This window comes from Apus apus, chromosome 23, assembly GCF_020740795.1.
Source record: "Apus apus isolate bApuApu2 chromosome 23, bApuApu2.pri.cur, whole genome shotgun sequence".
NCBI lineage: Eukaryota > Metazoa > Chordata > Aves > Apodiformes > Apodidae > Apus > Apus apus.
In genome coordinates, this window is record NC_067304.1 from 1270416 (window position 1) to 1295896 (window position 25481).

Below are 25481 nucleotides of genomic sequence, written 5' to 3' on the forward strand. Positions count from 1 at the left end.
TGGTTTCCAGGGTCTACACTGACCCAGGTTCTCAAGGTGGAGAAGTATTCAAGTCTTCACCTTCACCCTGAGAGGGGACAAGCAGAGTTTCAAAGCCAGTTTATGGCCAGACACATGAACAGTGCTCAGATAACAGTTCTGGAGATGAGGCAAGGAGCTTCCCTGATGTCCAAGGGGATGTCCAAGGGGATGTTCAACTATTAGAACTGTAGCTGCACCCTCTGTGTTGATCGTCACCAGTGCTGAGCACAGGGAGAATCACCTCCCTGCTCCTGCTGGCCACACCATTCCTGATACAAGCCAGGATGCCATTGGCCTTCCGGGCCACCTGGGCACACTGCTGGCTCATGTTCAACAAGCTGTCAACCAGTGCTCCCCGTTCTCTGCTGGGCTGCTCTCCAGCCACTCTCCCCCAGTCTGTAGCACTGCAGGGGGGGATTGTGGCCAAAGTGCAGGACCCTGCACTTGGTCTTGTTGAATTTCATCCCGTTGGCCTCAGCCCATCAACCCAGCCTGTCCAGGTCCTCCTGCAGCTTCTTCCCACCCTCCAGCAGATCAGCATCCCCCCAGCTTGGTGTCATCTACAAACTTACTGAGGGTGGACTCAGTCCCCACATCCAGGTCATCAATAAAGATGTCGAACAGGACTGGGCCCAGTACTGATCCCTGGGGACACTGCTGGTCACTGGGCTCCAGCTGGATGCAGCTCCATTCACCATCACTCTCTGGGCCTGCTCATCCAGCCAGTTTTTGACCCAGCGAAGGGAAACAACAAACCAAGTATCCATGAGGGAATGTCCTGCACATGACGTGCCCTGGTGCAGGGAAAGCAGGTTGTGGTTCTTGTGCCAGCTCCTCCTACCATTTCTGAGCCTTGCAAAGCCCAAGTGAGATTTGTCATTGCCAAGAGCTGTGTCCCCTTTTCATGTCTTCTGTAGGATGCAATAAGCAATTTCCCGTGTGTATGTGATGCTGCCCTTCACTGGGGGGAAATCCTAGACAGATTTAGGTTGGAAAGGACTTGGAGAGGTCCTGAGTCCAACGTCACGTTCAAAGTAGGGCTCGCTGCAAAGTCAGCTTGAGTTGCTCCAGTCCTTGCCCACCTGAGTTTGGAATGTCCTCAAAAACCCTCCCATCCCAGGGCTGCACGTGTCTCACAGGAAAAAACAGTTTCTGGCCAGTGTTACTGGTCCTTTCTTGGTGCAGGCAGGGCTGGTGGTGGAGGAAGGCTCCTGGGCAAGCCTGCTCCAGCTTTTGCTTCTCCAGGCTGAGGGCACCTCCTCCTTCAGCCTCCCCATACGTGGGGTGCTCTGGAGCATCGTCCCTGACAACAGAAAAGTGGGAGCTGCAAACACCCCTGTGAAAGGGCAGGGATGAGGAGCCTGGCAGCTAAAACGTGGTTCACCCTGGGGTCTGCCACGTGTGTTTGCCATTTCTGCAGAACTCAGGGCTAATGATCTGCAGAGTGAGGATGCCAAGGATGCAGAGCAGATTCACCACTTCTGTGACACCAAAAAGCAATTTCTCTTTTCTTTAAAGACACAGCAACAGCTGAGGTTGGAGCACACTTTTAATTAAGTTAAAATTAAATCATTAAGGACTGTTCTACTGCCTAGGAATGACTGAAAAAAGAAATAATCTTACCTTGCTTCTGCAGATCAAAGTGCCTGGTCTTCATCTCGTAATAAAAACAGTCTGAAATTTTATACAAATGATTGATCTAGAAAACCAGAAAGGACGTCCCAGTAGTTAGTAAGTAGCAGCTGCCCTCAGTAATTTTTAACTTCCGACTTCAGTTGACTTGGCAAAAATAAATGCTGTGCAGCAGTGGGTTTACTAGGCAGCTCCACTTCATATTCTACTTGAGGCCTCATCATCTGGAAATTTTCTGCCCTTGTAGGCAACTGAATGGGAGTGGAAGGAGCATGTTGCTGCAGCCCAGCAGGAGCTGTTGAAGGAAAGGGACCTCCTAGGGAAGGGAAACTCTGTGTCCTTGGCACAACACGTGGCCTTCCAAGCCCTACATCTGGCATGGGAAGGAAAAGCAAACACTTTTGTAGGACACCTTTTTGGTTTTGGGCAGTACAAAAAGTCTTGTCTCCATAGGTAGGACACAGAAGCTTTGGCCAAGAAGACTTAGCCCAGGGATGTCCCAAGGGTCTCCCCTGCTTGGTGCCATTGGCAGTGTCATCAGAGCTCATGCAAGAAGGACAGAGACTAATCCCTGGTCCTGAAGCAGGCAGCATGCACAGGGGGTCCTGGTCACCCTGCTTTGGGACATCCATCTTCAGAGCAGGCTGCATCTATGGACCATGCTCTTCAGCCCCACATGGTGGCCTATGACATATTTATTATCCTCGGAGGCTTTGGTGGGTTTTTTTTGTCTGGCTGAAATGACAGAAATAATTTGAGGGCAGTGGTGGGGTGGGGCTTTCAGAGCAGGAAACCCAGGCTTTGTCCTAAAGAGCTGGTGGAATAACTCAAAGCTGAAGAGTGAGCTGATGATGGAGGAGCCTGGGACAGGACTGGAACTGCTCCTGGACCCCCTTCCTCAGCAGCACACATATACCAAGGCAGGTAGCTGGCTGTGACTCCATGTTGGGACACATACACACAGGAGACACCAGCAGGTGATGATGTGTGGTCCAAATTTCTCTAAGGCCCAGGACAGCAATCCCAGCAACCCAAAATCTCAAGAGCCCCAACGCAGCTGTTGGAATGGCCTCTGCAGCATCTTCCCACAGTGTTTGGTCTTTCCCACACAAGTAACACAAGTGTCCTGGAGTCTCAGCCTTGTCCCAGGGTTTCACAGTTGATGTTGCTCCAGGGGACAGGAGGCTGCACCCAAATTCTGACCTATCTTGGCTGCTGGGGAGGATACTTCCTGGACTCTTCCTACCAGCAGATGGAAAACGAGGACTGGAGGGGAAAACAAAGAAGCTGCTGGTGATTTGCAGCAAGTGCCTTGTACTCCATTAACACATGGATCCCACAGCACTGGAAGTCTTTAAGAAGACAGATGCCTCTTCTGAGCAAGGCTGGTTGCACCGGGTCCTGCTCTGGAGCAGGGCAAGGACCAGGTGACTTTTTGAGCTTCCTTTCCACCCTTCAGCGTTCCAGTCCTTCCATTCCTTGAGCACCATGAGATCCCGTCCACTGGGACAAGGCATCTCATGGCAGAGGCAGCAGGGACAAGCACTGACAGGGATGCTCTGGGCATCTGCTATGTGACCACCTTGGAAGAGGCAAGCTGTGCTCCCCAGGTGCCTGGCCCAGGCCATCATGTGCCTCTTGCAGCTGCCCAGGGCTCAGCCCAGACGCCTGCAGCGCACACTGCTCAGCACAAGGGGCTGCTGGTCACTGCCACCTGCCCAGCCATGCACCCAACCCATAGCCAGGCCCTCCCAGGGGCTGAAGGTACCCATGCAGTCAGCACCCATCCCTGTGGGTGTGTCAGCACCAAAATCCTGCTGCTCAGAGATTTTAGAGTCATTGGCATGAAACTCATTCACATCATTGATTGTATTAAAGGCAACGAGCTCTTGCATGGACGCGTGTCCTGGGCGGGTGGAAAGGAGAGGAGGAGCAGACCTGCTCAGGCATCTGCACGAGCACTCTCCTGCAGCCAGGCTGCCCTTTGGACCAAGGCTCCTGGAGCTGGGAGCTGCCTTGCCAGACAAGTTTTCAAAAGGCAGCTATCAGCTCCTTGCTCTCAAACACGTGTCACTGTGACAGAGGCAGTTTATCCTCTGCTGGAATTGAGCAACTCCTCCCTCCCCTTGCATTACCGAAGCCTTTCAAGCATCATTTGATAAGCAGGATGAGTGCAGCTCCTCCAGCATTGCTCCATCTTTTGGCGTGCTTTCCTCTGCCAAAACTGCGTTTCAAGCTAGCTATAAATTATGCTTCATGTTTGGCTTTCATCTGTTCACCACGCAACGGGCGAGAACAAAGGCCACCAGGTGCCACACCAAGGCAGGAGAGCCAGGGGCAGGGTGTAGGGACAGGTAGCAAGTCTGCTGGAGGAAGCAAAACAACCCCCTGTCAGTCTTACATCAGAGATGTGGAAAGCTGGGGTGGCTCTGGCGGCAGCGAAGGAGCTGGGTTATGGAGGATGAGAGGAGGGGAAAGAGGGCAGAGGAATCTGCTTTTCCTGCAGGGTGCTGAGCAGTTACAGCAGCAGAAGCAGAAACAGCAGCAGACAAGGGGGCAGGCAGCCACTGTCCAGCAATCATGGAATGGTTTGATTTGGAAGGGACTTTAAAGATCACCTAGTTCCAACCCCCTGCATGGGCAGGGACACCTCCCACCAGCCCAGGCTGCTCCAAGCCCCATCCAACCTGCCCTTCAGCACTGCCAGGGATGGGGCAGCCACAGCTTCCCTGGGCAACCTGGGCCAGGCTCTCACCACCCTCAGAGTGAAGAATTTCCTCCTGATACCTAATATTAATCTCCCCACTTCCAATTCTAATCCATTCCCCCTTGTCCACTTGCTACAAGCCCATGTAAGAAGTCCCTCTCCAGCTTTCCTGTAGCCCCTTCAGATACTGGAAGGCCACTATGAGGTCTCCCCAGAGCCCTGTCTTCTCCAGGCTGAACAACCTGGACAACAAAAAGACCATGCAGAACATGAGCAACCAGCACAAACAAGGCAGGGGAGAAAGGCAGAGCTGCAGACACAGAGAACCAAGAGCTGTACAAGCCAACACATCTGGAAACTCCAGCTGCTCCAAGGGCATCCTAGATGGAATGGCATTGCCCAGACCAGTGGCTGGGGCCAGGTCAGAGAGGGGCTTTGCTTGCTCTGGAGTGAGCAAATAAGAGGAAATGTCATTTTCAGAGTAACAGGACTTCCTAGGTCAGTGCCTCTGGGTCTGTCATGCAAATCTGCACCTGCTGGGGAAGGCTGAGCCTGCTGAGGGTGAGGAGGAGCCAGTGTCCCTGGCAAGGATGAGGGAAACAAGTGCCAGCACATTACAGCACATTTGCTGCTCTAGGTGATTGTACTTCAGTTCCATTTCAGCATGAACATTTTAGGTTGAGTTCTCAGGTAGCTCAGACCCCTTGGAGGACCACAGCCCATGGGGCAGATGCTCAGTCCTTCTGGTGGTGCCAGGGCTGGACAGAGAGAAGGGAACAAAGCTGGAGGCCTCACGAGTCCCTCATTACAGGAAGAATGAGCTGCACAGACATCCCAGTGTTCTCCTCATTTTGTACAAAGACCTCAGCAACTTGTGGCTCAGCAGGACCTTTTCTGTGAACCAAGGTGCCTCCTGAAGCTGCTGTGGGAGTCCCTGAGCACACACGGTGCCCTCTTGTCCTGACCTGGGCTGCCTGCTGCATCCTGGCTTAAAATAAAACTCCTTGAATAACAGTGAGTCCCATCAGATACAGCAGCACTTGGTGTAACCACAGGCCTGCAGCCCACAGACCATGTTCAGTGGTAACACGGGTGGAGATCCAGTCCACACTGGCTCCATCTCACCTGGCTTCAGTGGCAAACAGCTAACAACAACCTTGCTGATGTGTTTTTGTTTTGTCTTTCTTACCAGGCCCAGAAGTAAGATCAGGCAGGAAATTATGGTCTGGTCAACACCTCCAGCCAGTTTTGCACTGTCAGTAGACAGGTCTGGTTGTAGATGTGGCACATGGTTTAGCTGGCATGGTGGTGGTGGCTTGACGGTTGTGCTCGATGACCTTAGAGGTCTTTTCCAACCTCAGTGATTCTCTGATACTATGATTTGGGTTGAGAATCTTGAGAAGGTTGAGAATTTTGATGTGCTCCCCTGTTGGAAAGCTGCCTGTGAAGAGAAGCTGCCTGGGATGACCTTGTTGTGAATCCAGCAGCATGGAAAGCTTGGCCAGGAAGCTCCCTACGAGCTGCAGCTTTGCACCAACTGCCTAAACCACAGGAGAGGTTCAGCTGAGATGGGCAGCTGCCAGACTCCCATCAGATGCTGAATCACTGCTGAGCCACATTGCAGAGGGTTTAGAAATACTCCAGACTTGTCCAGTTTTACTTCTTGGCATTGCCAGTTGCAGCAGAGTCTGAGCCAGGCCTGCAAAAACTGACTAACCCAGGCAAGGTCAGGCTGCAGTGCCTGCAGCCCCTCTCACCACCAGCCTCCCTGGGCCAAGGCTGAAAAGAGACTGTGCCTGAAACTCTGCTGACTGAGCACCCAAGGGACCTCCAGGGTGAAGGAGACATGGTGAGACACCCACACACCCATGGCATCCCAAACCTACAAGGGCAAAGGGTAAGGACTGGGAATCTGGTAGAAGTGGAGCCACTGTGAGCATTGTCCTTGTACATGAAGTCTTCCAGTACTCCAGGGAGGGAAGTTGCAACCAGTGCAGATCCAGGGCCAGAGTCAGAAAGTGAGTCCATAGGGTCCTCCATCTCCCAGGCTGGGAAACTCTCTGCATTGTCCCTGGGAAGTCCTCTGCAGTCCTACAGCACCACTCCCTGGAGATGATGGGATGGAAACAGCTTGTGCAGCCAGGGAGGAGCATGGACAGAGGCTGTTCCAAGGGCTGCCCCTCCCTGGTGAGCACTCCCATCTCCAGAGGCAACCGGGTCCTCTCCAGCAGCAGCCAGATCCAGGAGATGGATGCAGAAGTTGTCAGTCATTGCTCCAAGTGCTGCCCAAGGTCAATCCATCACTGTCCTGCCCTGTCAGGAGGTTGGGCTGTGAATCCCTGCACTTAGAAATTAATTATCCTCCCCAAAGAAGGAAGCACCCTGAATTCAACCTCATGGGCTGCTCACAAACTTCCAAAGGGTGTCACCCAAAAGCTGAGATGTGTAGCCCTGACCACAGATCCCTGGAGAGAGGGGAGCTAGGAGATGTCACTGTACAGGACCAACACATGGACATAGACATCCACAGCACACAGCAGGCTGGGAACCCACAGAGGAAGAAGCAGGGACCTTCTGCCCCTTACAGTCTTGGTCACTGACTCTGGTGGATGAAGGAAAGACTTGGCTCAGCAGGGTCTCAGGTTAAATCAACGAAGAAAGAAGGTCCAGAGAGTCCCTTGGTCTGACATTAGCTCTCAGAAAATAGCATGGAAAAGCACTGCTGATTTATAGACATAGAATCATTTTGGTTCAAAAATACCTTTAAAATCATCAAGTCCAAATGTTCTCATTCTCCAAGCCACCTGAAAGGTCACAGAAGTTGCAGTTCTAACAGTAATTTTGGGGTTTTTTGGCTGCAAATCAGCCAAATACACCAAGCACACCTCCTGCCAAGGAAGGCTCCTGGATGAGGACCTGCTTTCTGCCCTAGAAGGATCCATCATCGTGTACTCAGTGGTGAAAATGGGATTTTGCTCTTACACTGTTGGGACCTGCTCTCCAGCTTGTTCATGCCCATCTCACTCCCAGCAGGGATACACACAGCACCCTCAGCCAGGCCCAGCCCTGCCTGGGAAGGGAGGGGGAAAAAAATCAGAGCCCTGGCAGAGGAATGGCTCACGTTCATCAGCACACCCTGTGCCCTCCACCTAGGGTGGGAGCCAGCAGAATAGCTCATCTGTCCCTCCCAGCTCAGGAGCATTGCTCTCCTCGGTGCTCATCACCTGCCCTGAGAGACAAACTCCACCACTCTGGCTTTGCTGCTCCCTCATCAGATGGGAATTTGGGGGAGTGGCCCCAAGGGACTGCAGGGCAAGTGCCAGCAGAGGCAGCCTGCAGCAGTGCCACACACCCCCTGCTGACATGAAGTCATAGGCCAAGGTACCCACACCACGTCCTTTGGTTGTTGAGGTGGTTCCTGGAAGGAAGGGTGGTCAGACTTAGCCCAGCCCCACACTCAGCATCTTCCCAAGTCAAATAATGACTGCAAAGAGTGATGCCAAACCATGAGACAGGGATGTGGAACAGGTTATAGGCAATAATTGCTGTAAATACCACCAAGCTGGAGTACAGGTTCAGCCTCCCCCTGCAGCAACATCTGCTCTTCCCCTTCGGAGGGTGATTCCTGGGAGGTGGATCATCACTCTGCTGTCATCAAAGGGCAGAGGATAAACAAGCAGCTCTGCTGACTCCCAACACTCCCTCCCCTGCTGCTCGTGCTGACCAGACCTTCCCAGCACACCAGCCTTACCTGTGCACAGTCTGCTCCTTGTGGAATTCCTGACACTACTGCTCAGGCTCTTGCAGCCCAGCTCGACGTGTCTGGCTCAGCCCTGCTCCCCAGCTGGGAAGCATTTTAAGCACGTGGGGCTGGAATATAAAATATTCAAGAGAATAAAAGTAGAGGAGCATCTTGAATTGGGGCTGACATCTGTGTACAGGGATAAGTCTGCAGCTCTCAGCAAGACTTGCAAGAACCCCCCACTCCTGGTGTGTCAGTTCCTTCCAGACATCACCCAGGCTTCAGTCTCAAATGTCCAGACCCTTCCAACAAGCTTGGGCCTTTATGCTCAGGAGAAAAACAGCAGAAGTGACCCTAGTGCTGCACATTCCCCACACAGCAGCTCCCACACACTCCTGCAGGGTCTTACCAGCATTAGTCAAACCAAAACTATTGAAAACTTGGTGTTTGTCACTCAGCCCTGCAGGAGAGCATCTCTCTCCTCTCAGCAGATTCAGAGAACAAAGAGCAGCAAGTGCATCTCCAGGGATGGACCTAGTTCAAGCCTGCTGGAATCCATAAACATGGATTACTGGGAAGGTCATCTTGGTCCTTGTCAATGGGGAAACAAAACCAGAGACACTCCTTCAAGGGAAGGGATATCCCACTCCTTGCAGGAGCAACAGGCCACCTCAAAAGAAACATCTAACTCCCAGTGGACTCTTCTCCAGGTGCAGCACTGCAGTTCCCAGCTGAGTGTTGCTCTCTTGACCATGGTCCCAGGCAGCACCTCCACCCACTGCATGATGGCAGATGGCCCAGTGCACCCACACTGCTCACATTCAGCCTCTGTGCTCTTTCAAAGGATGGAAAAGTAGCAGCACATCAAGGGACTCCACTGACCTGGCCACCAAAACTGCTCGAGATGTGGCCTGAGGATGGCAATGAGCAAAGGCACCAGCACTGCCCTACACCTTTTTTTTTGGATGGCACATGCTGCAAGGCTGGAGCATGCTAGGTCCATGCTGGCAGTCCTGGGAAGTCCTGCTGTGCTGGGAGATGGTTTCTGTAACAAGATTTGGAGGGTTGGCAGCCCTGGGAGCACAAGCCAGAGGTGCCCAACAGAACAGAGAGATGGATCCCAGTGGAAAGCAACACTGAGAGGGGAGCAGCCCCATGTTTCTCTTGCATAGAACAGGTGGGATGGAGAGAAGCTTCATCTGGTGGATCAAGGAGGGCTTGAGACAGGGGTCACAATACAGTGGTGAGGGTTATGGTATAAACAAGATGATCCTTGGTTAACATCAGCATGCAACATAGATGTTCCCAGTAGCAGCTGGTATCAGAAGCTTCAAGGAAGGAGGCATGAGACCACTTGCCCTGGGTACACCCTGATCAGGGAGTGGCAGGTTTATGCTGCCATGCACATTATTGTATTTTCTTGAACAAAATTTGCATTATCAGAGACTGCACAGCTCTGCCACTGCAGCAGCAGGCTCATACATTAGTGGGAAAGAAACCTATAAAAGCCTCATATCTGTTGTTCTTGCCAGATTAAACAGAAACCTACATATACAGTACAGGGTGAGGGGTGACCTTTTATAGCCACTACATGTGAAAACTGCAACAGGCTTGGATTGGCATTGAGGCACTGGCTGGGCTTCCTTCTCCCAAATAAACACTTACTCGTGGTAGATTTTATTGAATGATGGTTTAATTTCATAATCTACTGTTGCTATATCTGTACAACATTGTACAAAATATAAACCAAAAGAACATTTCAGCCCCACAGAGATGTTTGACTGGCTGCCTGAGGGTCCAGTGCCTTTAAGTCTTTGATCTATACTCTCCAGTCCTCCAGATGCTGTCACCCAAGTACCTTTGGTGCTGAGGCTCCATGCTTTGTGTTCACACAAGCATCACAACATTTTTGCTTTCCAATCTTCTCCACTCAGTGATGGAATTCCCCAGACATGGCTGAAGATCTCTAGTGGCACCTCATATTTCTGCTCTGGAGACTTTTAACCTCTTCTCACATCTGGCAAAAACATTCTAGCAGTGTCATGAGGCAGTTAAATTTCAGAGGTGTTAACGTGGTAGTTTAGGAATAACATCCTTTTTCACAGCACTTGCTCTGGTAAGTTCTTTAAGTCCAGCATTGATCTGCTCACATCAATACAACTGATTCTAGGTTTCCATTCATTCCCATCACGGCATTTCCCCTGTGAGCAGCACTGCCCCATGTAAGCCTGGGCTGAGAATGTCTCTCTTGCCCAGATAAAACTAGGATCTACCAGATAACTCTTTGCAATACTTAACTTGGGTAGTGGAATCCATGCAGAACTGCCTCTACCAGAATTAGGAAACCTGCTGAGAATTATGTGGAATCTGAAATTCATTCTTTGGATTGGAAAACCACAGGCTCAAAGGCCAACTTCCCAGATCTCTGGAGTCAAGAGATATTATTGTTGCAGCCTGCAGCAGGTGAAGCAGAAGGATCTCTCATGCCTGGGAAAAGTTGCATTTTGGCCAATTATTTTTCCTCTCATTTTCTGTGTTCCTGAAGCTTCTAATCTGTGTTTTAAAGGTTAGTGGAAAGCCATGGTCGTTACCAAAAAATACAATCCTCTTAAAGCCTTTTCCCCCCATTTTTACAGCATCGTGTTCAAAAGGCAACTTTTGGATCTGACAAATCAAACAGCAAGACTAGAATGCACATCTGAAAACAAACACACAGCCCTCCTATAGACCAGTTCACAGTCAAAACCTTCTCCTTCTCATCGTGGTGCTGAGATGTTCTCAGGAAGGTCATGCTACAGGGAGGTGTCTGAAAATGAGAGAAACAGAAAAGTAGCTCAATATTAAGAGGGACATGGTCTGTAAGGGACACTGGAAGGGGGAGCTGAGATGTTAAGGGGCCAGAAAGACTGCAAAAAGTCTGCAAAAAGATTACATGGATTTAACTGGCCTGTTTCTCCACTTGTTTAACCCACTAAGATATTCCAAATTGCATTAAAGGGAAATACTTGGCTCAGAGTAAAGGGTATTTCCTTATGAACTGAGTGAAACTCCCAACAATACTTTTCCATAAGTATTTCCACCATGAGACTCTCCTCAGCCAATTACACTGATTATCTAGTGACCCTTTTAAACCATGTCCCTCCTCTTTGCCTTTGGCCACCTACCACCAGCTTTTTCCTTGCTGCTTCACTTAACCTTGCACATCTTTTATTCTTTTATTCTGCACCTCCTGCACTGTGGAAAAATCTGACTAGATATTACCTTCTCAAGCAAAAATGGAGTATTTCTTTTTAAAAAATCTGCTAAAGATCAGCAAAAACCTCTGGCTCTTGTAGAAATCAGGTGGGTTTTCTCACACCTGCCTTTTCATTCCTATTTCTGTTTCTTACTTGGTCACTAATAAGATAATTAAAAATTCAATTAAGCCAAATATATACTGCCTTACAGAAGATTGCTCTTGCCAGTAAATGAAGCTGTATGGGGACCAGTTTGAAGGCATCTTGACAGCCATGACATATTTGACATCACACAGTGAAGGAAGAAATGAAGTTTGTTACCTTTAACAGTGAGGGAGGCTTTGCTGAAGACCCGGCCCAATTCATTACTGGCTTCTACCATATATTGTCCTGCATCACGTTCTGTGACAAACAGGACAACCAGGGAGCAGACACCAAAGTCGTTTGTGCAAAAATAGGCAGGATCATCGGAGAGGTCTCTGCTGTCCTTGTACCATGTCACCTTGGGAGGTGGATGGCCTCCAACTGCACAGCTCATGTGGCACTCGCTGCCGGTTGTCACCACGTGAGGCTTCAACGGGACGAGGAATCTTGGGGGTAGGTTTTTATTAACTTCCCTGTGCTTTTGTGGTTTGACTTCAGGTTGGACTGTAAAAATAAGAACGAAACAAACATACAAAACCCAACCCAGCAACACACCGAGGTCCTGCTTCACAGCAGGAGAAAGCAGAGGTTAAAGGACTGGGTTTCGGTTGTGACACTTGGATGTGCAGAATGTCTGTGACCCTGCCCTGCAGATGGGAAGATCCCAACCCCTGGGGATTGTCATCTGTGCTTGTGGTAGCACAGTTAGTAATGGCACAGAACCTGACAATATTCAAGAAACATTTGGAAAACACCCTCAGGGACATGGTGTGAACTTTGGGGTTGTCCTGTTCTGGGGCGGGACTTGGACTTGGTGATCCAGGCTGTCTGAGGAGCTGTTGAGCCACCATCCCTGGAGACATCTAGACAGAAAGATGTGGTGCCAGGGGACAGGGTTTAGTGGTGGACACTGCAGAGTTAGGGTAGTGGTTGGACTCGATGATCTTGAAGGTCTTTTCCAACCAGAATGATACTGGGTGATACTGTTACTTCTCCAATTCCCAGAATTTAACTTTGAAGGCAGGAACTTTGGTTTCTGCAAAACTTAACTCATAGATTTTGATGGGAATTAATTTAGTGGTGAATTATGTGATATGATGGCTGGAATTAAAGGATCTATCTGCACAACATCCATGCAGAGAGAAGCCTTCTCTGCCAAACTGGAATTTCTTAGGGTATCTCTATGCATTCTTGTTCTGGGCAACTAAATGTCCACAAGAGCAGAAGCCCCTTTCAGGATGGTGTGTTAAACAATAAAAGAAGCAAAGCACGACCACACACAGATAAATACTAGTAAAAACTGTTCTACCTTTTAGTTTTTTAATTTTCCAGGGCTTCACAGTTTCAGATGGACGACTGGCTCCCAAGTTATTTTTTGCCAGAACCCTGAAGTAGTAATCCCTGCCTGGGACCACTTTGGTGAAGGTGAACTTGTTGGTGTAGATCAGGTCACCCACCACGTGCCACACACCCTTCTCCGATTCCCGTTTCAGGACTGTGTAGTACAGGTGATTTTCCCATTTCTCAGAGGCTGATGGCTCCCAAGTTACTGTCACTGTATTTAGCACCTTCTCTTCCAATTGAATGGGTCCAGGAGGCTGTGGGATATCTGTCAGGTGAAGGCAAACAATAACAAAGATGTAGGGAAAGTGGCACAGGACAGAACCCTAAAAATTTTAAGTCCATTCTATGTCTGGGGGCTGAGTAAATATCCTGGTCATTGGAAGGGACCAAATTGGATTCCTTCTCCAGTCACACAAATTGATTTGCTATTAACTGTACTTCTGCTGCATTGCTGGGCCTCCTTCCTTTCCTGTACTTCTTTACTTCTTGGGGAGACAGCAAAGAGAGTTCATAAAATCATGGAATAGTTTGGGTTGGAAGGGACTTGAAAGGTCATCTAGATCCACCCCCTGCATGGGCAGGGACACCTCCCACCAGCCCAGGCTGCTCCAAGCCCCATCCAACCTGCCCTTCAACACTGCCAGGGATGGGGCAGCCACAGCTTCCCTGGGCAACCTGGGCCAGGGTCTCACCAGCCAATTTTTGTAGCTATGACTACATGTCCTACAGCTGCTGCTGACTAAGCTTAGACAGTTACAAAGAGCATGACCTCCTCTCCTGTGGCTTCCACTGTCCATCTGTGTAACTTTGCCCCTTTAAGCTGAGTCACTCTAGATGCTGGGTGTAATTTTAATCAGGAGATTGTTCTGTCCTGCAGACACAGCCAAGTGACATCATGAAGCGGCCAGACTGAATCTCGTGGAAAACTGTTCTCTAGCTCTCCCTGCACAGCTCAACTCCAGGAGAGCTCACTGTGCTGAGCTCAGTTCATGGCCTGCTGCCTGTTCCCAGGAATTCTGTATGTGTACGTGACAAGGAGTTACCTGTGACTTCAACTTGGAAAGTGAATGTTTCTCTTTTCCCCAACCCATTCTGGAGCTCAACGGTGTAGGTGCCGCTGTCGGTGAACGCGGACTCCCCGATCAGCAGCTGGGTGGTATCGTCTTTGGTGCTTATTGCAGCCTGGTCTGGAAGGGGAAGCCCATCCTTTAACCAGGTCACCACTGGATCTGGAGCTGCCTGTGAAGAACAATACCAGTTACAGCTCACTTGTTTTGCCTCCAAATTATGTCTTTGCATCTTTAGCTCCATTGTCTTTTCCCAAATGTACACCTACGAGATGCAGCAGAGCAACACTTGGAATCATGATAGTACCACAGACTGGTTTGGGTTGGAAGGGACCTCAAAGATCATCTAGATTCAAAACCCCCTGCATGGGCAGGGACACCTGCCACCAGCCCAGGTTGCTCCAAGCCCCATCCAACCTGCCCTTCAACACTGCCAGGGATGGGGCAGCCACAGCTTCCCTGGGCAACCTGGGCCAGGGTCTCACCACCCTCACAGCAAAGAATTCCCTCCTCATCTCCAACCTCAACGTCCCTCTTCCACTTTTAATCCATCCCCCTCATCCCATCCCTCCCTGCCCTTGTCCCAAGTCCCTCCCCAGCTTTCCTGGAGCCCCTTCAGGCACTGGAAGGTGCTCTAAGGTCTCCCTGGAGCCTTCTCTTCTCCAGGCTGAACACCCCAACTCTCCCAGCCTGTCTCCAGAGCAGAGCTGCTCCAGCCCTCTCATCATCTCTGTGGCCTCCTCTGGACTCTCTCTAGCAGCTCCATGTCCTCTTTATGTTGGGAGCTCCAGAACTGAACCCAGCCCTGCAGGGATGTCTCACAAGAATGGAGTAGAGGGGGAGAATCACCTCCTTTGACCTGCTGGCCACACTTCTTTTGATGCAGCCCAGGTGACAATTGGCTCTCTGGGCTGCAAGTGCACAACCACTTCATAATAGAGTAAATAAGCCAATAGGATTTGTCAGAAGTAATAAAAAAGGGGAAAAACTGTCTCATTTGAAGAGGAAAGGGGGTCTAACAAGACCTGATGCACATTGCCAGCCCATATTGAGCTTCTCATCCACCATCACACCCCCAAGTCCTTCTCCTCAGAGCTGTTATCAATCCATCCTACACCCAACCTGTATTTGTGTTTGGATCCAAGATGGATCTAAGAGCCCTGGAGAAAGGGCTGCTCTAAACTTTCTTTGCATTTTTTCTCTGTGTCTTTTAAGAATGTTACTGCAGTAAGGTGTTCAGGTTAACTGTGTCAAATGAGATGTGCTACACCACCACCAGATCACATCAGTAGTTACTATTATTCTACTTTTAATAAGATCTGTTGGTTTTGGAAAGAAAAAACATCCTCAAAGTGTCATCTCTGGTTTCTCTTCTCCAGGAGATTAGGAGACGGCCCAGCAAATATAGACACTTTGTTCTCATCAACCTCTTCTGGGTATCCCAAACTTTCCAGGTGTTGTTCCAAGCTTACACCAAAGCACCCAGGAGTTCTGTCAGTGCTTGCCTGTTTCCCAAGTCATACAACTTAAGTCTTGCTGCTTAGTAAGACAAACAAGGTCAAGAAGGTGTTGCTAGAAATGCTGCCCCAAGGTCTTCCAAAGGAAAACCAACTGATTTTTAAGCTTTAAGAGTGACAGATTAGAGCCAGATGATGGTGATTATGGCATGGCTGGAGGGACATGATTGTGCCTTGTTTGCAGAGGTTGAAGAATGACCATAACCTCATAAAACACTCATGCCAGGAGTGACAGCTCCATTCTTGTTCATGTTTTCCTCAAGCAGAAAGCACACACAGCTCAGGCAGGCTGAAGGATCAAAACTAAAATCAAAACCCCAGGCCAAGAAAACAGCAGCTCAGGTTTCACATCTGCTTTTGACAAGAAGAGAAAAAGAGATGTGGAATTGTTACAAACATCTCTGCATACTTACTTCAAAGGGAATATTCACTCGGATGGGATTTCCTGCTTTTATAACCAGGAAGCTTTTCACTGTGTCATCTATTAGAAACCTGGGAGAAACTGGAAAAGACAGTGATTTCAATAAAAATAAAGGCCAATTTATTACTCCAACTGCCCTTCCAACAGCTGCTCTGCAGGGTGTTGATAAACTCAGTGGTACTGTGGAAAAAACCCTCCTTGATTCATGAACAGAGCTGATCTCTTTCTAATTGTATTACTATTTGTTGATCACCAACACTGAACAAGGGGAAATGATGTAAAAATTAATTCACAATGAAGTTTGTACAGAGGTGATGTCTCAACCACAGAGAAATTGCAATGGACCCTTAAAAAATATGTGCTTACATAAAATAAAATTTATATAAAATAACCTATATGAATACAGAGCATCCTATGGAAACCACCCTGAGTTAATTAAAAATAATATTTTTAGTTTGGGTTTTTTTCCTCTTTTCATCAATATAATAGACTATTGTATTAAGCATTTTTCTAAAAATGGCAAATAAAATTGCACTTGTTTGTATTTAGAATTTCCAGTTCAGAAATAAGAAAGGTTCTTCCCAGAATCTTCCCAGATGGACTTACAGTTATTTGTTCACTGACTGATTACAAAAGGAATCTCTGAACACAGGCCAAAATTATTTTTATTTTGAACCCAAGTTAAGGAAGATTAATCCCCCAGAAAATAACCTCTCACTTCTCTGCTTCTGCAATGCTCACAAAAAACAGGGGGAAAAAAAACAACAAAAAAAACACCCCAAAACCACCAAAAAATAAAATCAAAGTTACAGATTGTAAATAAAGATTTTAAAAAGTGAAAAAGAAGCATTTGAACTAGAAAATTAAGATAGAAAATAAAGATTACAAAAACTCAGATAACAATTGCAGAAAATGAAACAAAATGTCTAATCCTAAAGGACTATAAAAAAAGACTGAAAACTCATTTTTTCCATTAAAAAAGCATGGGTAGGCATAAGGTTTGTATGGTTTCTGTCTGGTGATTGTAACTGTGGGATAGGTCCACACAAGGGCCAAAAAAGTAAATCTGAGGAGAAAATACAGTTGGGGGGATTCTTTTATCACAGTGAGTCTTTCAACAGGAGCTGAACATTGTGAATTGTGCATTTACTATCAGTCAAATCTTTAGAATTTCCTGAGGAGGCAAACAAAGCTCTCTGGAGCCTGTCAGAATTCCAGGAACTTCTGGATGATGGTCTTAGTTTCAGGCTGTCCCGTGAGGAGCAGGGAGTTGGACTCTGTGACCTTTATGAGTCCCTTCCAACTTGAGCTCTTCTATGGTTCTATGAACTGAGACCAGACCCCAGAGGAGCAACGTAGTATTTGCTCTTCTGCTACAGTCTGGGAGTTCACAGCAGCTCATCACAGTGACCTACCAAGCTTGTCTGCATCCTGTGACCTATAGAATCTTTGGATGGTTTGGGTTGGAAGGGACCTTAAAGATCATCCAGATCCAACCCCCTGTATGGGCAGGGACACCTCCCACCAGCCCAGGTTGCTCCAAGCCCCATCCAACCTGCCCTTCAACACTGCCAGGGATGGGGCTGTTTTCAGAATCCTTTCAACTTACCTACAGGGGGAGCATCTTCCATGCAAGCTTCAAGCTCTACAGCTTCTCCTGGGCCACTGTCATTGAGGGCTCTCACACGGAGGAGGTATATCTCCTTGGGTTGGAGGCCTTTGACTGTGTAAGTGGTGGCCTCGATGGGAAGAACATTGCACTTGGTCCAGTTGAGGCTGTCAGAAGACCGTATCTCCACCTCATAGCCTGTCACAACATTCCCATCTTTTGCTTCAGGTGCCTTCCATGTCAAAGTGACACTAGTGCAGTCACTGTTGCTCACTTTAAGGTCCTGCACTTGACCTGGAGATTCTGAAAAAGCAATCACAGAATCAGAGTGGTCAGGGTTGGAAGGAACCTCTGAGGATCTTCTATTCCAACCCTCCTGCTAAAGCAGGGTCACCTACAGTAGTAGGAAATTTTATTTAAATTATTTTTCTAGGATTTCTATCCCCTCTCTTCAATCACTTCCTGAGATTCCCAACATCCTTGCAGTGCACTGGATATCCACCCTGCTGTCTTGACTCCATCTTGTCCCAGTTCTTCAAACCTGAACCCAGGTGCCTGCTCCTTGCCAGCCATGCAGTACAAGCTGCAACACTCCTGAACCAGTCTGCAACCCATCCTGAAGACCTCTGAACCCTGAAGACCTCTCCACACCTCACATAACCGCTGCACAGGGAGTCTGTCACATCTGGACAGAACACTTTTCCATTCCCTCCTCCTGCTGATAAACATCAGCCTCAGCCATAAAACATTCCTCAATCACTTGATCTTTGTCTCCCGAAACTTCTACAAAGCATTGACAAACATGGCCTCTCCACAACCACCCCAGCCCACATTCAGCTTCACATGTCCCCAGAGCAGCAGGATGGGCAGGGCACTTACTGGTGGAATCCCGGGCAAAGGCAGGCTGGGAGGGTTCACTGGCATCTCCTGTGCCAGCAGCATTGACAGCTGCCACACGAAACTCATACTGCAGCCCTTGCTTCAGGTTGCTCACCTTCAGCTGCTTGTCTGCAGAGAGACAAGGAGAGCCTTGGCTCAGGTGAGCTGTTCCCAAACAGGGAAGGGTGAGACAATCATGTTGTACTTTAATTCATGCAGAATTGTGCACTGAATCATTCTCAGGAGTCACATACAAATGCTGTTTCCCCTGCCCATCCCTATCTAAGTGCATATGTATTTCTGGGACACATTCATTGCACTCCCTTGCAAATCCATCAGTATTTGAGAACTATTCAGGTACAGAAAGTCTAAATACTGCTTTTCCTCATGGGATCATCCTAAACTCTTCTCTTATCAGATAAGAAGCCCTAGCTTGCAACTGATAGATATTTGATAGCTACATTCAGACCACATCTTGGAGGTCATACTTGGGTTTGTCTTCCTTGCATCTATAAATTCTTGGCTGCCAAGTGCCTGTCGTGGGGGATAAGGACAGTCATTCTGCATGTGAAGTGAAAATTGTAGTTCCAGAAACGGAAGACATATCTATAGAGAGAGGAGCTAATATCTCAAGATGCAGCAGTGAGCTTCTCTGCACTCTTCTACAGCCCTATTGGGAAAAAGAACTGTAATCCTCTTCCCAGGCATTCAGGTGTATAGAAACCCAAGGCCCAGATTTGCTGTGGCACAGCTGTGGAACCTCACTTGTGAAAACACATGTACACTAGGGCTGTGAAAGACAGGAAGGTAAAACTTCAGACAGGGGTCATATGGCTGTGATGGGGACAGCCAGCAGCTCAGGACAATGTGGCTGTGATGGGGACAGCCAGCAGCTCAGGAATTCAGAAGGAAAAGCACTGATATGAAAAGGTTTAAGATTCTAAGCAGAAAGCAAGGAGTTAGAAGGCAGCGACTCCACAAAGATCAGCCTGTTACCTCCTGAACCCATCTGACCTTTGTGCCTTCTTGCAGCCTTTCAGTCTGTTCCAGGACCAAGCTGCCTACCTGCTGTGGGCACCTTGTTGACTGGCAGCCAGGTCACGCTGCCCTTCTTGCGCTTTTGAACCATGTATCCCACAATCCTGGAGATGCCCGTTTTCCGAGGGACTTTCCAGGATATTGTGATGGTCTCTCTGCTGGTGCTGACAATCTGAGGGGGATCTGGGGCATCAGGTGTAGCTGGAAGATCAGGGTTTCATTATTAGCAGGTATATTTTTATTGCAAGATAAAGTGTTCTGTGTCATTTATCCTTCCGGTTTCCCTGTTCATCAGGATGTGTTTTAAATATGTGACTGAGACCTAAAGGTGTGTGTCCTGTTCCCTGCACAAACAGGATCCAGCATGATTAAGGGAGTGGAACATCTCCCTTATGAGGAAAGGCTGAGGGAGCTGGGTCTTTTCAGTTTGGAGAAAAGGAGACTGAGGGGTGACCTTATCAGTGTTTACAAATACGTAAAGGGTGAGTGTCAAGAAGATGGAGTTAAGCTTTTTTTAAGTGATGACCAGTGATAGGACAAGGAGTAATGGATACAAATTGGAGCATAGGAAGTTCAAGGTGAATATCAGAAATTTTTTTTTTACTGTGAGAGTGACAGAGCACTGGAACAGGCTGCCCAGAGAGGTTGTGGAGTCTCCTTCACTGGAGACATTCAAAACCCACCTGGACACGTTCCTGTGTGATGTGCTCTGGGTCACCCTGCTCTGGCAGGGGGGTTGGACTAGATGATCTTTCGAGGTCCCTTCCAACCCCTAGGATTCTAGGATTCTATGATTCTATGAACCTCTGCTCCTGAATTTTGTTTCTGTGAAGGACCTGCTGTCATCACAGCTGACAATTCCCCTCTCAGCCTGTGGAGCAAAGCATTTACATTCTGACATGATCAGAGAAGTCAGAATGATTCATGCTTTTAATAGCAGAAAATGGAAATGGAATGGATTTCTTAGCCCTCTTCAAAATTCAGGGCTGCTCATGATCATGAAAATGTAGAAAGAAAAAATGGGAAATAGACCAGAGCAGTGCTTTCTCTCCAGTACTGCATTCATGGTCATGGCAAAACTGTTTGAGTATTTAAACTCACTGAAGGACAAAGAAGAGAATTAACTGTTTGAAAATCAGGGAAGTGAATAAGTCAGGCTGAAAAATGCTGCACATACGGAGATTCTCCCTTGCCTATGGAGTTAGAAAACTGGAAGGGGCAACTCTCCCCCAGGACATCTCTCCATCGGAACATTGGCACAGCCCTGTGTGATCTCTTGATCCACAGAGAGATGTCCCAGTGCAGAGAACTCCTAGACCCTTAAGAAAAGCTCTCACAAGTTCCCTTTGTAGCCATCCCAAGATAAAATTTTCTCTGATCTTGAAGCATCTTGCAGCCCCCCACGAAATTTGCTTTCCAATTCAGAATGGAGCATAACTGAGAACGTAACACCTTCTCACCTGGCATCACCAAAGCCTACAACAAACTTCCCAATGTGTGGTCTCTATGGATTTGTGGAGACCTCACAGCTGTGATTCAAGTTTAGATCCGTAGCAACATTCAAAATGCAGCGTGTTTGCTTTGGTGTCAGCTTTGAAAATTAATTTCCCTACCAATTGTCAAACACAATTATGGGAAGTTCTTCCATACCTTTACTGACAGCCTTCACTTCCTCCGATTCCAGGGCGTCGCTGCTCCCCTCAGCATTCACAGCTCTCACCCTGAAGTAGTAGCTCATGTCTTGTTCTACTTTGTTAGTGGTGAAGGTGGTACAGCTCCGGGGGGTTTCTCCCAAAGCCACCCAGTCGTTGTTGCCCACCTTCTGACTCTCAATAATGTAGGTCTGCACTGGTTTGCCCCCATCATCACTTGGGGGTTTCCACTGAATGGTGATGCTGTCTGCAGAGCTTTCCACAATTTTGATGGGACCTGCAGGTGGCTGTGGCTTGTCTGAAAAGGTGAGCATGGAGACAGTATGAGTTAGCTCCAGACTAAGGTGTGCTCCTGGGTTTGGGGCAGAATCACAGAATTGTCACAGTTGGAGAAGACCTTTGAGATCACCACGTTCAACTGTCAACCCCCACCCCTCCCCAGAAAAGCCCACTAGAGCATGTCCTGAAGTTCCTAATCTACATGGTTTTTAAATACCTCCAGGGATGGTGACTCCACCACCTCCCTGGGCAGCCTGTTGCAGTGTCTGACTTCTCTTTCAGTAAAGAAATTCTTTCCAATATCCAGTCTGAATCTCCCCTGGCCCAGCTTCAGGCCATTTCCTCTGGTCCTGTCATGACTGACTTGGGAGAAGAGCCCAACTCCCACCTCCCTACAACCTCCTTTCAGGGAGCTGTAGAGAGCAATGAGGTCTCCCCCAGCAGACACTGTCTCTCACATCCAGCTGGGAGCCTGTTTCCAATGGGATACAGCTGCAGAATGAGGGCTGGGCACTCAAATCACCTCTTCAAATCTTCCAGTCTTCTGATGTTAGAGAAGTGTCGGGGAAGCCAGATCCTTGCTTCATGGGCTAACTGTTCTCTTAAGCATTGCACCAGCTCAGCTGGTTTGTAAAGAAGGAGACCATTTCTGGACTCCCCAAAGACCACAAGTGTTTATGGCAGAGGTGAATTTGGCCTTGATCATCTATTTTAGATTTTCCTGTCGTGCACATTCCCACCTCCCACAGTCACCCAACATTCAGCTGCTGAAGCCATGCAAAACTGAACTAGACTCGTGTCATCTTGTATTGCAGGGCAAGAAACCTGCCAGCAACCTTTGCTTGTGCCCCGATTTAGTGGACAATTACACCTTGGAATGCCCAGTAGCTCTAAATAAGATTCTCACCAGTGTTACTGGGTTCCCTGCCTAAGCTCTACAATGAAAGCCACAGTGGGTGCAACAGGGCTCTTACCTATCACCACAAGCTTTAAGTTGATCTCCAGGACCCCACTGTCATTCTTCAGCCTGACTTTGTAATCCCCACAGTCCTTCCTGTCACAGCTGGAGATGGAGAGCATGGTAAAGGTCTCTGTTTTATCCAGACGAATCCTTGTGTCATCCACCAGCTCCATTCTGTCCTTCAGCCACGTCGCTGCGATGGGCAGCCGGCCCTCGAAGGGGATCCTGAGCTGCACCTTCTGCCCTGCCTTGGCCACGGTAGGGACACTTGTTAAGTTTTTGAGGAGAACTTTGTCCACCTGGGGAGGATCTAAGCAGATGATAAAAGGTGGTGAAAAACTGCTGCTCACAGAGGATAAAGCTCACCTTGGAGGGAAGGGCTTCCCTCATGATGCTGTCAGTAATGCTTAGAAGCAACACTTGGTCCTTCACCTTGGGATGCCTGCTCAGTGTTTCACACACAGGTATGTACTTTGCTACAGGATAATTATCACAAAGTATTTGTGATATCATCTTGTTCTTTTCACTGGACCAAATTTCTCATAGGCCATACACTAAATACAAGAATGAAGAAATCTGGCCTGAGAAATTGTTACCTGCACCCCAAAATCTTTGAGTTAATTACGAGCTGTTGAGAAAGGCTCCCTAGTGAAATTTGCAAACACAGAATGCACCAACTTGTACAAAAAATCTCCCATTGACATGGAAATTCTTTATGATAAAGCTGTCTCAATAACAAAGTACAGGTCCCTGAGAAGACACATTACATTTCAAGCACAAGGCTGCATTAGTAGTTTGAATAGTCTCACCTTCAACAAAAATGGAAGCTTCAGTTTTTATATCTCCACCTTCAAACCTGTATTTCCCAGCATGAATATCTTCCACTTTGTTAATAATTAGTTTGTGGACTAGACCTTGCTTTTCAATGATTACTCCATCCATGCTTTTTAACTAGAAGGTAAAACACAGAGACCCATTCTTTAAAAAAGGGTGAAAAAAAGGCAGTTAAAGCTTAAACTGGACAGACAAAAAATTTAATAGTAAGACTTATGAATGCCATGCATGTTTAATTAAAAGAATATTCTGGCATTACTCATCTGGTAATGTTACATAGAAGCACAATCAATTTACTTGCCACAAAGACATCATTCAAAGCCCATTACAATCAATTTAAGCAAAGTCTCAAAGCTCTCTCTGTTTATTCTTAATGATAGAAACATTGGCCCATACTCGAATATGATACCTCAGAACTTCTACAGTACCATCTGGATCCCACAACTGGAATTACTCTCCAGTGTTATGATGTCTATGCTTAACCTTCAGCACTGATTAGAAAGGGTACTCTTATTATGCCTGCCTGAAGGATCCTTGAAGATTTTCCCCTCACTTTTTGCATATTTCTCTCATTCACCAAGGAGAAGAAAAACGATCGGATTGCAAGGAAGAGACCCACCCCACCTCCATCCATGGAAAAGAATGGAAAACACAAAGCCTGTTGTCAGCATGAAAGGAAATAACTTTCAGCAGGAAGGACGAGAAATCTTGCTGGGTTTCTATCAGAAATGTTATTACCAACAGGCTCCTGCAGAATCCATCCAGGGCCACCCTCAGGCTACAGCAAAACTGGCAGAGGGAAGGACACCTTGACATGACACGGGGGAAGAGGCAGAGCCAGAGAGCAGAGCATTGCTCACTGAAGGACACAGTAGCTAGAGGACACCTACCTTTAATCCATCTTTAAACCAGGTTCCTGTCACATCCTCTTTACTGACAGTGCAAGACAGCTCAGCTGGTTCCCCTTTCAGGACTCTGACATTAAGTAACTGCTTGTTGACATAACAGCGTGGCACTGAAAGTGTTGAAAAGACACTAACTCTGAGTTACACTGGCAGAGAGAAAGATAGAGATGAAAATGCATGTGCACAAGAGGAGAAAAGAGCTTTGAAATTATATATATATATATATACATACATACACACTGCAGCTGGGACAGACTTTGTACCACAACTCTGTGGGCCAGTTGGCAGAAACTCATTGCACTGAAGGGACACGCCAAGTAGCTGCACATAATCCAGCCCTGACGTCAAGCTAAGGGGAATGGAGTCCTCACAAATCACAGTCTCCATCTACAGATTTGCCATTTTGAGCCTATGCCAATTGTCTTGGTTTCCTCTACAACCAGTGGGAAAAAACCAGGCTATTCCTAGTGGGATGTGGATAGGCTACTGCACTGTTCTCCTCTGCATTGACCAGGCACAGGGCTGCCCAAACACTTCCCCCTGAACAGCCCCAAGTCACACTCTTCTCCACCCCCCATATTCCTCTTCCCCTTCACAGAATCACCAAGGCTGGAAAAGAGCTTTAAGATCATCAAGTCCAGCCTGTGACCTGACACCACCACATCTCCAGACCATGGCAGTAAGTGCCACCTCCAGCCTTTCCCTGAACACCCCCAGGGATGGTGCCTCCACCGCTTCCCTGGGCAGTCCATTCCAATGTCTGATCACCCTCTCCATGAGGAAGTGCTTCCCAAATTCTTCATTAATATCCTCATCCCCTCTCTAATAAACACCCCACCTCCTCCCCCATTAACTCTTATTTTGTTGATTTTACTTCCCTCCTTATACTTCTGTTTTGCTTGCCTTGATAACTTCTAACTCATCAGCCATTCCATTAGGTGACTATTCCCCTTTGGTTGTACATCTGAAGCTTCTCATCTCCACAATTTTCACATCATCATCTTGCTGGTTTCACCACTGGCCTCTAGACAAATGGCTGCACACACTTTTAGTCTCCTTTTACTATATGCAAGACCTTTTATTTCTGATGTCACAAGAGAAAAGAGCTCTTGACATTATCCATATTAACTTGGAACAACACAGACCTGTGCTCTAGTTGTTAGAACAAATGAAGTGAAACAGTAAGTTTTAAATTGGAACCATATTAAAGAAACATGGTGCACTGGTTTGGGCTGGGACTGAGTTAGTTTTCCTCACAGTAGCTGCTGTGGGGTGTTTGTTATTGCTGAGCAGGGCTTGCATGGAGTCAAGGCTTGTTCTGCTCCTCAGCTGGAGGTGCACCAGGAATTGCGAGGGGACACGGCCAGGACAGCTGACCCCACTGACCACAGGGACATTCCAGACCATATGACATCAGCACAAGGCTGGGGAAGAAGGAAGGGGGATGTTTGGAGGGATGGTGCTTGTCTCCCTGAGTCACCATGAAGTCTGAT

The 25481-nt window shown here is 47.9% G+C and overlaps 1 protein-coding gene across 4 annotated transcripts in view; it reads right to left on the reverse strand.

Annotated features, from left to right (window-relative positions):
- Positions 1-9773: 9773 nt before the first annotated feature.
- The window catches only part of IGFN1 (immunoglobulin like and fibronectin type III domain containing 1), a 46393-nt gene continuing 30685 nt past the window's right edge, over positions 9774-25481 (reverse strand). For all 4 annotated transcript variants that reach the window (XM_051639079.1, XM_051639081.1, XM_051639078.1 and 1 more), the window contains 12 exons: positions 23974-24098; positions 23059-23200; positions 22263-22559; positions 21008-21307; positions 19385-19558; positions 18320-18448; positions 17441-17743; positions 15824-15912; positions 13870-14065; positions 12792-13091; positions 11660-11986; positions 9774-10908 (listed from right to left, as the gene is read on the reverse strand). In XM_051639079.1, coding sequence (XP_051495039.1) covers positions 10895-10908; positions 11660-11986; positions 12792-13091; positions 13870-14065; positions 15824-15912; positions 17441-17743; positions 18320-18448; positions 19385-19558; positions 21008-21307; positions 22263-22559; positions 23059-23200; positions 23974-24098 — 2396 coding nt within the window. In that variant the 3' untranslated portion in view covers positions 9774-10894. The remainder of the gene's footprint in view (positions 10909-11659; positions 11987-12791; positions 13092-13869; positions 14066-15823; positions 15913-17440; positions 17744-18319; positions 18449-19384; positions 19559-21007; positions 21308-22262; positions 22560-23058; positions 23201-23973; positions 24099-25481) is intronic.